Genomic DNA, 13,036 nt, shown 5'->3' with positions numbered 1-13,036 from the left:
ATAGGTTACTCTTAGAGATAAAGGAATGTGTTCTTGCGAAGAAATTCATGCAGACAGGAGTAATTAATTATAGATGTGGAAATGTGGTCCGAGGGAATGCTGTTACAGTAACTAGAGGCAAAGCAAGTGAGAGATGAGGGAGTGGGTAATGGGAGGAGGGGTGATTCCTCCTATACCATCCACAACTTCAATTTACTTTACACGACAAGAGAACGGAGGTTAATTAAACATGACAATGGTATCGGGCATTTATTCTTAACCCTTCACGGTGGCTGACTGGTTCCTAACTCAAAGGCCAAAGATTTCATAATGACTGTTTTTATAGCGTGAGGTGTAAACTCTCACTCAAACGTTCCATGGAAAGAAAGGTTACGAGTAAAGATATGGGTAAAATGTGCCCTGTGTTAGTGTGTGTCACATATCTGGTTGAAAAGAGGGGAAAAGTAAAATGTCCTTTTATGGTTAATAATGAAGCTAAGGAGGAGCGTTTAAACAAACAGCAATTCAAAATAGCATTCACTAAATTCTGCCTGTGCTAGCTAAAGTCAAAGTAAAAACTAAATTGCATCTAAAACTCTGCTAAATTTTTGTGTTGCCACAGGCGTACACAGATTTCACCATTCATCTATTTTCAGCTCTCGTATTGACACTAATTGGTGTTGACACTAATGATGCCAAAAAAGCAAAGCAAAGCGGTGCTAGGGCTGTCTGAACATACTTTTGAAGGCTGCTGACCTCAGTTACTATGTACCTCCTGGTCTTCCCCCTCTATATTTCATGTTGCAAGAATGGAAATAAAATTGGGTCATAATTGGACTTAATAGTAATGTGCACTAATAAGTATAGCTGAATTAAATAAAGATTTTCACATATATATATTTAAGGAGCTTTCAGGAATACAAATTATACTTGGAAAGTGTGTAGAGACACCAATAAGGCTTCAAGCCAATGCAGTCTATTGTTTTCTGCTACATTTGATGTCATCGATACTCTTACATCTTGCAATTATGGCAGAAATTCAAGTGTATATAGTTCTATATTCAGGCTACCGTGTTGTTTATATAAAGAAGGGGGGCTTAATTTACTCATATTGTGTCTTCCTGTTGGGAAGCCAGAACTATAATAGGTAATGCACGTTTGTACTGGGCTGTTAGCCTCAGGGGACATTGTGTAAATGTTCCTCATCTCCCTGCTGATCTTAGTCCTGACTGATTACTGATGACTTTTTTAGGGCACAGACATGCTAAGTTGTTTATTTATTCAAAAAAAAAAAGCCCAATGCGAATAGCCTTCTTGACTCCATGTTCTCTGTCCCTGTTCCATGAGTGCGTGTCGGCATAACTGTCTTGGTTTCTGTTTCTATCTCTTGAACAGTGATGATGTGTTATGGTCATCAGCACAGTTTGTGATATAGGAACAGGCCAGCTGTTTTTCTGTTTGTTTATGTGTATATGTGCGTGTATGTCAGTGTAGATATTATGCATGTGACAGATATGGGACATCCTTGACTGCTGCTGAGAACATGACATGTCCCTACAGGCTATCTTGTTCAAAAAAAAAACAACCTCAAGCAAACTTGAAAAAGAAAACAAAAATGTAGTAGACCTCTGTCACAAGAAATGGCACGACTGTAGTTTGTTCGTGGACACTGGATCATTGACTGCAAAAGGCTGTACAATAGCAGGATTTTCCTTATGCTCAAATACAATGTAATCACAGAAATAGAGCTGCTATAACAATTTCTATAAATAAAGGCTGATATGCTGTTTAAACCTGAATGTATAATATGTTGACTGTATGTGTCAAGCTTTGTCTACATGAAGCACCTCATTTCTTCACCGCATCTGTGAGTCCCAAATGGAAATCCAGTCATCTGTTACACACAACAACTCAGATGTTACTATCTTCATCTTTCCTCACTAGTCATATACTTTGTGCACATATTTCTTTTCATTTTGGCTCCTGAGGTATAGCGCTGCTATACCTCAAGCAGTTTATATAACATTGACTCATAAAGGCACTCTAAACACTATATGTTAGGAAATGAGACACAGAATTCTTCCTGTGTTAATTTGCTTGTAATTTAAATATACACAGTCACCATCTGTCACTGTGTATATTGTACAAATGCCTTTTATGATTAATTACTGCTCTGAAATGACTCGACTAGCAGGTCCACAATGATTTTTAAAAAATGTAATCTGCATTTTCTTACATTGACCTGAAAGATTTTTCTCCGATATTTTAAATACGCAGAATAAACCTCCCAATTTACATATCTACATCATTACCTCACCTATCTAGCTATCTAATTGAGCTGCTCTGGGCTAACTTTTTCTAAATCAATTTTTATTCGTTATGGATTCATGACTATGACTTTTTTTCAGAAGCGATGCATTATGACTAATATTAAGCTGATGTGCATTGTTGGAGATAGACTCTGCAGTAAATGTATGCATGCCTAATGGGTACATGAGACAGCAGTTATACCAGATAATACAGCGTCTAATAAATGCCCTGTCTGTATAGAGCAAGGCATGTTTTGAAACATCACCTGCTGTAAGTTAATAAATACTGCTTTAAATCCATGTACTTGTGACAAAATGGAGATGATTTTCTATTTCTGAGTCATCTGGGCAGCTTGCAAACTGAGCAACATGCATCCAGTACTCAAGTGGGATCTTCACAGATTTGATGTGCTGGTGAAATGCTGTAATGAAATTCAGTTGTAGAGTGAGCCTGTAGAGAGTCTCAAGAAATCAAAACAGTGAGATGGAATATCTCAGAATTTACAACTGCCACATTACCACCCTTTTTCTATTAATCATAGAATGAGCCTCTGTATAGTTATTTGTATTCAGACACTTCTACCTTGTCACATATTTTTACCACCCATTGTGCCACAAAATGAAGCCCATTTACAAGTCACTCTCCTTCTGATTTGATAAATGTAACTGGCAAATGAGTGAGTCCTCTGAATGCCTTGTTTGAATAATTGAGCAGTACTCAATCAGACAACATTAGGCAGTGGTGGCAGCGCACCATCTCAAAATAATTACCATCTGACAACAGCTTACGCATGGATGCTGCCTCCACAGGGGTTCCACATTTAAGATCAACAGATTAACATCACCTTAACCTTATTCCTCGCATAAGTTTGAGTTTAGCACTCACAGAAACCTGCCTAGACCTCTCAGTGGGTGTCACTAATATCTGTGTAGAAATGTTCTTTCCTTGCACAGAGAATAAGTGAGCATGGAAAATTCAGGAAACCTACAGAAAGAACAATTTTCTTCTTTCTGCCTCGTGTAAGTTAGTGAATCAAAATAATTTGAAATAGACAGGACGAGTCTGTGTACTGTGACAATCTTATCTCTCCTGTATAAGAAAACAGATTTACTTCAGTGTATCAGAGAGAAAGCAGCAGTCAGACTGCTGGGCTTTATTATTTTTGCTTTATGTATAGTCTGATAATGTTCACAGAATGCCATTTACATAGCACTTCTCTGGTTTTACTCATACACTTTAAGTATCTCACGTCACAAAGTTTAGTATCAACAATTAACCTAACTTAGATATCTTTGGACTGTGTGAAGGAGCCAGAGTAACTGGACACCGACAGGTGATTGAACCAAGAACTTGCTTTACAATGTAGCAGCAGTGCAAACCCCTGCACTACTACGCTGCGCCTTAAAGTGTATAATTTGTAACTGTGCAGCCTTTGTTAATGAGACCAAATTTCAAGTTTGCAGTAGCCCATCATCAAGAAATTGTAAGTTACTCTCTTCCAAAACTATTTAGATAAAACCGATTGTGTGCACCATTCATGGCAAACCAAAGTAAATCAAGAGATAAATTGTTATTTTAAATCATGTGTGGCATCACAAGTAAAAATAGCCCAGAGACAATAGGTACAGTGTATCAGAATGTAACTGCTAGTTATATTCAGTTACCACAGAACATTGCTATTAATAATGGGAGTAATTGATACACAGATATTTGCTGCCCAGCTACTAGCACACAAGCACTACAATGTAATCCATCCATTATACAAATTTACCTCTGCCTCTTCCACAGTCTCGATATGTTCAAGCAGAAGCCTAGGCCCAGTAGAGTCTTTTATTATTTCCTGGAGAGTATTATCAAGTGTGTATTAGTTAGAAGGGTGTTTAGTGTTACTGTTTAGATGTATTAATATATTTTTTTGAATGATATTTACTTGCATTTGGGGAATTGTCAATATAGATAGACGTTGTAAATTGCTTTGGAAGTGCTTTTTATGTGGATATTGAGCATTTTTGTGTGTGTGCAAGAAACTCTTTCTTTATCTGGTATGCACCAGATAGGATTAAAGTAGAGTAGAGATTATGTTAGTTGCATTTTGAATTGGTGTCTGGCTAGAGGGTTTGGCTAGAAATATGTTTTCTTGTGTTTTTTGGAAGAAGAAATAAATGTGCTTCATATTTCAAAACTCCTCTTGGACTTGTGACCTCCACATTTCGGCTCTTGGCTGCTCGACCAAGCTCACACTGAGACAGGGAGAATTTGGTACTTTAGATTTAGATACTGTATAGCTGCAAGTGGCTGATAATGGATTAGTATCTGACACCAGACATCATGCCTAGAATATGTTTCTTTTTTATGGTATTGCCAGCATAGTGTGACAGTTATAAACTCCACCATTACATTAAACCAGCAACCTTTGTTTAAGACAGACTGCCTTTTCCCCTGACTTACTTCTTGTAATTGGGTTTTCACTTCATCTTCAACTAACTGGTTTTCCAGTTATTCCTGTGTGTTTCACGGTCTCTTGGGACAAGCTGTTAGAGAAGCATCTCTGATGTGACAACACAAAAACAGGAAAGCAGTTGTGTGACTGGATGAGTGCAGTGTTGCCTTCATGGAATGGGTCAGTAAGCGTATAGTACAACGTGACAGCCAGCTAGGCATATGTCTGTGCCAAAGTAGTGTCTGCGACTGAGGCTCGTTTACTCTAGCTACTGGATGTGATTGACAGTTAGGCCAAAGGGCTGTTGGCTCCTTCCTGATTTGCTTTTTCACTAGAGGTGTCCTCTGGGACTTGGAATTCATGTTACAGTATATCAGCAGAATAGCTTATGGCAGTAATGTGGATGAAAAGCAAACACAGGCTATCATCTAGTGTGGGATATGATAAAGTGCTCTAGTTTTTCATTAATTCATCTCACTGAAAATTAGAAACAGCAGAATTTTATTAAACAACAGACAGTTATTTAATTTGAAAACTTCCCTTTATTCATTTATTTATTTTTAATTTTGTAAATCATCATTGTTGCCATACAGCACACTTTGTAATTTAAAACAGGCCTAGAGCAAGACTTGTTAAAAAAATAAATAAATAAAAGACGTCAAAAGCTGTTAATGTAAAGAGGCAACAGCGCATTGCATGAACCAGATCATGATATCTATTTTTAACTGTTATTTCAGTGATGGCTTACAGTACAGTCAATCCTGTGGTTAGTTAAAAAAAACAACTAGTTTTAAAAATGATATCTGGAAAACAACTGTGACAGAAGTGGGGAGTTTTTGAAGCATTAACCTTTAACTTAGCAGCGGCTATCACATACATCTGTTCAAAATGCATGGTTTTTACAGGGACTGCTTGACAATCCTTGATGTTTCGGATCCTTTGAACACACAAAATCAAGAGCAGATATCCCTGCCGTGGGTAAATTAAAATGTTGACAAGAAAGGAAGAAAGGAGAATGTGCTCATGAATGGCATTCTAATGAACTACAGCTCCCTAGACAGAAAATTAGAATAAACAAGGCATATTTTTTTAACCACCATACTTCATCCAGGTGTCATAGCATATCATGTCAGTGTATAACTTCAGGTATAACGTGAGCATCTCTGTTAAAGATGTTGTTTTGAAACAAATTTTTATCCTTAGTTCTAAATCTGGCCTTGTTCCTGCTCCTGTGTTTTTTCATAGACATCCACCAACAGAGTCTGATCTAATTGGTATCCCCACTCACTATTTGCACTACCTCTCCTAACTCCTATATGCAGTGTTTCAACTTCTTTTTAATAAACCAAAGTTTGACCCTGTGTCTGCTGAAAAATTCAGGCCCATTACCAACCGTTGTTGTCATCCAAGGTCTCAGAAAGAGAAAAAATAAATAAATATTTTATGTCAAGAAATATTACAGGAAATGAATGTATGAATGTAATGAATTTCATAAAACATTGAAAATCATCGATTTTGTATAAGAAAATGTTCAATAACTGTTTGAATTATTTAAGAGTCCGCTGTGCAGCCTTTGATGCAGCTCGGTAGTGTTTTAAAGTAAACACAATAATGAATTGGAGAGTGACTATTTTCAATCATCTCAAGGTGCCTGATTTCACCATAGCCATAACACACCGACGCCTAATATCATTTTGAACCATAGTATCCATTTTCATGAACTTTCATTAGCAAGTGAGTAAATAGTAAGTTCTGGCTATTAAACTTATGAAGAGAGTTATTCATGTTTTTACTGGGCTGCTTTTGGAGTATTCAAAATTCACAGAATATGAATTTTAATGAATTAGGGACCCAGTGAATTTCAGGCCAGTGTGTACTTTACTATCAAAGTTTTCTAGAAAAATTAGTAGTTTTAAAGTGCCGGGATAATTCATGGTACCCTGAGATTGAACCTGCTGAGTGTGTTTAGTTCGAGGAGGATACTGTGGTGTCCAGCACTAGCCCATTAGCTGTGGAGCCTTGCATCCCGTAGGCTGTAGGTGACCTCATGGAATCAGGGTTGTTTTGTGTAGATTCTACTCAAAGGATAACATTGCATTGTAGCAAGATGATCAAAGTTTTTCACCTCACCCAATCAGGTATTTCAATGTTGACCTGATCATTGCTAGTATAGAGTCACATAGGCTGATGTCTATGTCCGTATGCCAATGTCTTTTGTGCACTTACCAGAGTGTAGCTCACTTGCTTTTATCAGGTACTTTTACACTGAGTGATTCAGCCTCAAGTAGTCAGACTTATTACAGTTTAAATTTTTAATGCATGATCATTTACTTTACTTCTTATCTAGACTTGCCTGTTTGTGTGTCTTTAATAGTTGTGCTTTGCTTTCATGTCTCTTTCTGTGTTTTGGTGTGTCTTTCCTTTGCACATTGTACCGCTAACCCCACCTAGATATATACATGGTGTTGCATTTATCTGCAGAGCCCATACATTCAGTATGCCCTCAGAGTGATGACTGTATTATCGGAGACAGATGGGCGATTGTCTCCTGCGACAGTCTACTTGACAGAATTATCTTTGAACTCTTAAATTACAAAAAAAAAGTCATAGAGTTCTGTTAGCCTGTGGCAGCTCAATCTTAAAGGTAATTTTTGGTTCACATAATGGAACAGCTGAACTTGAATGAAAATTTAAACTAGTGACCTGAAGTAGATTTTCTTAACCCTAGAACACTATCGCTGGGTGATTTACACCCGAGAAAATACATTTACATGATTTCTCTCTCCTGAAGCTGTTTGCGTGTCGAGGAGCCTGTGCCATCACCAGGGAAGTCTCAAATGTCCCAGGAATGGGTGGACCAAAGACCAGCTTTCCAGAGTCATTATTTTGTTTTAGGAGTTTTATTTTTCATTTTGTTAGACATGGCACAGTTGAAAGTAAAAGAAGACCACTCTAATTTGTCATGTGTTGTCATATTTTGATATATTTGATTACTTTTCATTGGTTATATTATACCGGGTATAAATCACCCGGCATTAGTGATCGTGTTACTATTTATAGCGATAGTGTTCTAGGGTTAAAGAAATGGTAACGACCCTTGCTCTCTTTTTTTATATTTCTAAGTGTTGCGTGATGACTTCAGGCAGAATCCACAGGACGTGGTTGTGGCAGTTGGAGAGACTGCCAGTTTTGAGTGTCAGCCGCCACGTGGGCATCCGGAACCAACCACCTTCTGGAGGAAAGATAAAACTCGTCTTGACCTCAAGGACGACAGGATCACAGTAGGTTAATTCCCTTAGGGAGGGGACTCCTTTGCTGCTTCAGGACCTATACACTAAATCACATACTCAGCTACTCACATTAACCCGGAACTGTTCAGGGGGTAAAGGATTTTGTATTGAACCGGTTCATTCTAGTTACAGGTGCCTTTTCTTCCTCAGGTCCGTGGAGGAAAGCTGACCATCTCAAATACCAAGAAGAGTGATTCAGGGATTTATGTCTGCGTGGCAGCCAACATGGTTGGGGAGAGAGATAGTGAAAAAGCTCAGCTCTCAGTTTTTGGTAAGAAGTCTGACACGCACATATGCTCGGTTCAGAAAATAATAGATCATAGCTTTTTTTTTTTTTTTTTGCCACCTACATCATTTAACCAGTATATCAAAAGTAAATTTCGCCTCTGTATTATCTTTCCTGCCGACATCCAGAAAGACCAGTGTTTGTGCAACGGCCAGTGAACCAGGTGGTCTTAGTTGACGAGAGCGTAGAGTTCAGGTGTCAAGTCCATGGTGACCCGCCGCCTGTGCTGCGATGGAAAAAAGAGGATGTGGATATTACTCGTGGCAGGTGAGGACTGTGACTGAATGTGTTTAGTGCACGTCTGTGTGCCATGTGCGCGTTCGTGTTTGTGTGAATGTGTACCGATGCTAAAATGATAATAGATAAATGTTTGAGGAGAGCTAATGAGTCCCATCAGGAAAAGAAGTTTTAACATACTGTATTACTCATGGGAGACTTTAATTAGTCTGTCAAAAAATTATTTATTAGCTGCAGAGAATCTCATTTTTTTGCTGTTTGAACTCCTCGGCCAAAAAGCACATGAATGTCTGTCCTTTTGTTCTTTTTACTAATGCCAGCTTTGTACAATTCAATTGTGGCACAAAAGGCACTAAAAGAGATGGAAACACAATAGGATCCTATATACTGTCTATAGTATAAAGGAAAAAAACTACAATAGCCTAGTAACTGGATATTCAGCTGTAATGGTGTTTATTTAATCATGTCATGTTTTAATCCAGTTTATGGTAATTTTGCAATGGATTGCATTATAATATGTAGTGTTCCTGCGATTTGTTCCACACATTTAGATCACATCATATGCATATGCGTGTATCACATAGGAGTATTCATTTTAAAAAGTTATTATTAGCCTATCATTGTTTGTCTTGTGCTTTATATGCTTTAAATATATGATCTCTGTATAGAAACAGTGTGATTCAGTCACTACATTTCTCTAACTGAAGTTTGAAGTCTGAAGACTGATAAATTGTCATTGTCTGAAGTATGTAACTTACATCAGCTCGTCATTTCAGGCATTTTTCAAGGACTTTACAAGATGTGATATGAATCAGATTTTTATCACAAACTGTAACAGACAATTACATTTAATTAAATTTAAAAAAAAAACAACCATGGCAAGCATTCTGTCTAAACTATTTCATTATAAATATTATCAGCCTATCAGCGAGTACAGCTCTAGGTACACTGCAATTATGCTAATTGCAACAGCAGTCTATAGTTATGACTGTTTAACTAGTTTATTTGTTTCTCTGAACTGCTTCTGAGATTCAATTTTGCAGCTGTAATGCAAAAATAATTATAGGTTTTGTTCTTGGAGATGTTTTCAATTACTTTTGGAGCTGCTTCGAAATTAATCAGCTATATTAGTTAATTAAAGCATTGAAGGGTATGTTTTCCTTAGCTGAAACATAGTAGTTCATCTTTTTTATACAAAAATGTGATTATTCATGTCGAAATGAATGCTGTTTAATGGCTTTATTTTTAAAAAGAAATAAACATGGTGTAAGCCATTAACACGCTATAAAGTGCCTCTGTGTTAGATTATATTTTGAGTTAGACTATAACAACTGATTGCCGCCCTATGTCTGGCAGTCTGTCTGCTTACCTATGTTATGCCCTGTACCTCAGTACCCCCTGACTCCAGAAACATGTCCTACTTTCAGGCCTACCTCGCCTCACTTCCCTCCTTCAACTTCTTTCATTCTTTTCCGAAACCCACCAGCCTCTTGGGAAGTCTGTATCTGGGTCAGGGATGTGCTGTGAATGGAGTCCTCACCAGACTCTGGACAGACCCCACAACTCCCATCGATATTCCGCCCACACCCTTTGGAAGAGCTATTTCTGATGTGACTTTTTCTCACCCCTTGTGCCATTTCTCTGCTCGACTTCTCTCCCATCTTTGAATCAGTATGGCTGGCTAGACAATTTCACAGGATCGCTCACGCCAAAAGGGACCCGAGAGAGGGAGAGCCCGACTCCTTGCTCCTTTACTCATTCTGTCTGTAGCCCCTATGAGGCACTTATCTAAACTCTGGTAGCTTAGATGTTTCTCTCACTCTAACTTCAGTGATGCTGACTTACAGTATGCTGCACTGGTGGATACACACTGATGCATGGAACATCTCTATGAATTAGTCATTTCTTACTGCTCAGCTCATTCATCATACTCTGTTTGTCAGACTATGCCACTCCCTTATTCTCAGACTGTTTGTCTATCTCTTCCTCTCTCTCTCTCTCTCTCTCTCTCTCCCTCTGCCTTTCTGTCTTTTTTCGTTGCTCTCTTCCACACTCATACACTTAGACACACACACACGTAAGTATACTGCACAGCCCACACCACAGTGGGTGGTTCGTCATTATAAATATTGAAAAAGTGGAACAGTCAGGGTTCCAGCTGAAAGCACCTTTCATTTTGCCATGCATTCATCGCAATATAATTACTTCCCTTTTTCTAGCACTGTAGAAATTGCCTTAGAAAGTCTGCCTGTAATGTATCAAAAAAAAGGACACAACCCTTTTAAAGCTTCCATCTAAAACATCACACGGTAGTTTATACAACAGCAATTTGATATCATTGTTTGTTTGTTGTTTTTACACTACACTTTAAACGTGAGATTTTTAATTTGCATATAACCGTTATCATGCTTCCAGCTTTATTAAATCAGCTGGGAATGTTACTTGACTTGCTGTCACTGTTCCTCTCTGTCACCAGGTATGACATTAGATATGAAAAAGACGACTTCCTTTTGAGGATAAAGAAAGCATCAGTGATTGATCAGGGAACCTTCACGTGCCTCGCAGAGAACCGTGTGGGTAAAGCGGAGGCCTCCGCCTATCTGACTATCAGAGGTGGGTAACTGGTTGTGGACTCACACTTGGCAAAGCTCATAACCCATCCCTAATATTTTTTTTTTTTGTATCTCCCAAAGCAGGCCACAGGACAATCAGTCCTTTATTGCCCACTTTATGAGCATTATTGCCCCCCTGCTGAAAGGCTAGGCCTGGCCTCAGCTTTTCTTTCATACAGTGGGCTGATGTAGTTGATTGCTCTAGATCTCCAGCTAGGCGCCAGATATGAACAATCTTACCAGCTTTAAGTGAACTTTTATGACCTCTCCTGGGGGGCTAATTCTCCATCCAGCCACTCACTCCATATTTACACCTTATCAGTGGGAAGAAGCTGTTTCATCTTTGAAAAGCTCAAGCAAAAATTAAGCCAAATTCAGACCAATAACATTATCTCCGTTTTTCGTTTTTCTCTTTCCTTCTTTTTTTATGCATGAAAAAACATTGTTGACAGAGCTAAAAGGGGATACTCATTTGCATACACTCCACATATTTGTTCCTGGACTCTACTGATGTAGCTTCACGTGACTCAAACATCAAAATAATCCTTATTTTTCTTGTACTTGTCCTTGGTGTATTTTCTCCGCTGCCTAAAATGAGTTGGTTTAGCTCTCCTTCCCTCACTTTAAGCCAACTTTCTTTTTTTTTTTTGTGTGTCCCGTTTGGATCTTTAGCCATCAGAATTGTTGTCTTAAGGCCAAGAAAGATGCCAAGCGGATTTATTTTACCAAGTGGATCATCATGGCCTTGCCATATTGGTCCATTTGATTGACCTTTATTATAATTATGAATTTATTTTATTTTCAGTTGCTACAAATGGGACAGACATGACTGGGGGATAGGACAGGGAGAAAGAATGAAAGAAAGAGAGGGAGAGAAAGAAAACCAAAGGGGAGAAGAGACGGTGAGAAGGGGGGGAAGAAAGAAAGAAAAAAAAAAACAAAAAAAAACAAAACACCTGGGTCACCTGTATGGAGAAAAAAACAGAAGAGAAAGCAAACAACAAAGAGCAACATAATAAAAAAAACGGCACCATCACAATAAACTAGCTAGCAGTAGATAACAGTAGATACTAAATAATAAACGATATTGTGCAGCACGCAAGATAGACAGCGCACAATGTGCTTTGAGGCAGCAGCCAAGAAAGCTGTAGTCCGCGTCTGTGTACACCTGTGTGCATACCTGTGTGGATCAGCATGCTTGCTTTCCAAAGGTTTCTCCATGTAACGATCTGCTAGGGAGTGTGGGGAGCCACAGCCCCTTCCTCCAGGGTATGAAGCAGGTATGGAGGAGATCAAAACTCCAGACATTCAGAGGCCCCCAGAACACAAGAGACCAAGGAAGACCAACAGAGGGGCAGCCGCGCCACTGTCCCAGTAAGAGCTGAGGAGAGTCCCAGATGAGGGCTCACTCAGCAGCCGCGGAGCAGAAGCCAGGGGGAGTTGCAGTGACGCGCCCGTGAGCTCCGCCGGCAGCCAGCTGTGCCTGAGTGACCGAGCCCTAGGCCGAGAGGCCGGGGCACCCCACCTCCGAAGTGGCCCGAGCGAGCCCCAGGCTCCAGGCCCCGATAAGCGGCCGCCAAGGAGTGAGCCGGTGTGTACCCGGACGCCCACCCCCAGACACAAAGAACCACCAACGCACCGACACCTGAGGGAGTCCGCCACTGGCAGGGGAAGTGGTGGTGGGTGGAGATAGGCCTCCAAACCTTGGAGGGCCTGAGATGTCCCCAGAGAGGTGGCGCCTGACACCCAACCTGACATATAGACACAGACATACAGGCACACACAGATACAAACATCCATTCCCACCCTCATGCTCTCATATGCACTTACTCCACACTCAACCAACATGAAGACAGACATAAAGAGACGCTGTACACACGAT

At 39.5% G+C, this 13,036-nt stretch overlaps 1 protein-coding gene across 1 annotated transcript in view; it reads left to right on the top strand.

Moving 5' to 3' along the window:
• Positions 1–13,036, top strand: part of LOC146623891 (roundabout homolog 2-like) — a 97,007-nt gene that overhangs the window by 42,256 nt on the left and 41,715 nt on the right. Inside the window, exons 3-6 of the mRNA XM_085364857.1 lie at positions 7,853–8,010; positions 8,170–8,290; positions 8,434–8,572; positions 11,019–11,155. Of these exons, the coding sequence (XP_085220983.1) occupies positions 7,853–8,010; positions 8,170–8,290; positions 8,434–8,572; positions 11,019–11,155 (555 nt within the window). The remainder of the gene's footprint in view (positions 1–7,852; positions 8,011–8,169; positions 8,291–8,433; positions 8,573–11,018; positions 11,156–13,036) is intronic.

The sequence above is a fragment of the Diplotaxodon limnothrissa genome, linkage group LG10, assembly GCF_057381915.1.
Source record: "Diplotaxodon limnothrissa isolate DT_005_m linkage group LG10, D_limnothrissa_male_GT1.1, whole genome shotgun sequence".
In the NCBI taxonomy this organism is placed as follows: domain Eukaryota; kingdom Metazoa; phylum Chordata; class Actinopteri; order Cichliformes; family Cichlidae; genus Diplotaxodon; species Diplotaxodon limnothrissa.
The sequence above is the reverse complement of the archived record's forward strand: the minus strand, read 5'-3'. Positions and strand labels throughout refer to the sequence as shown.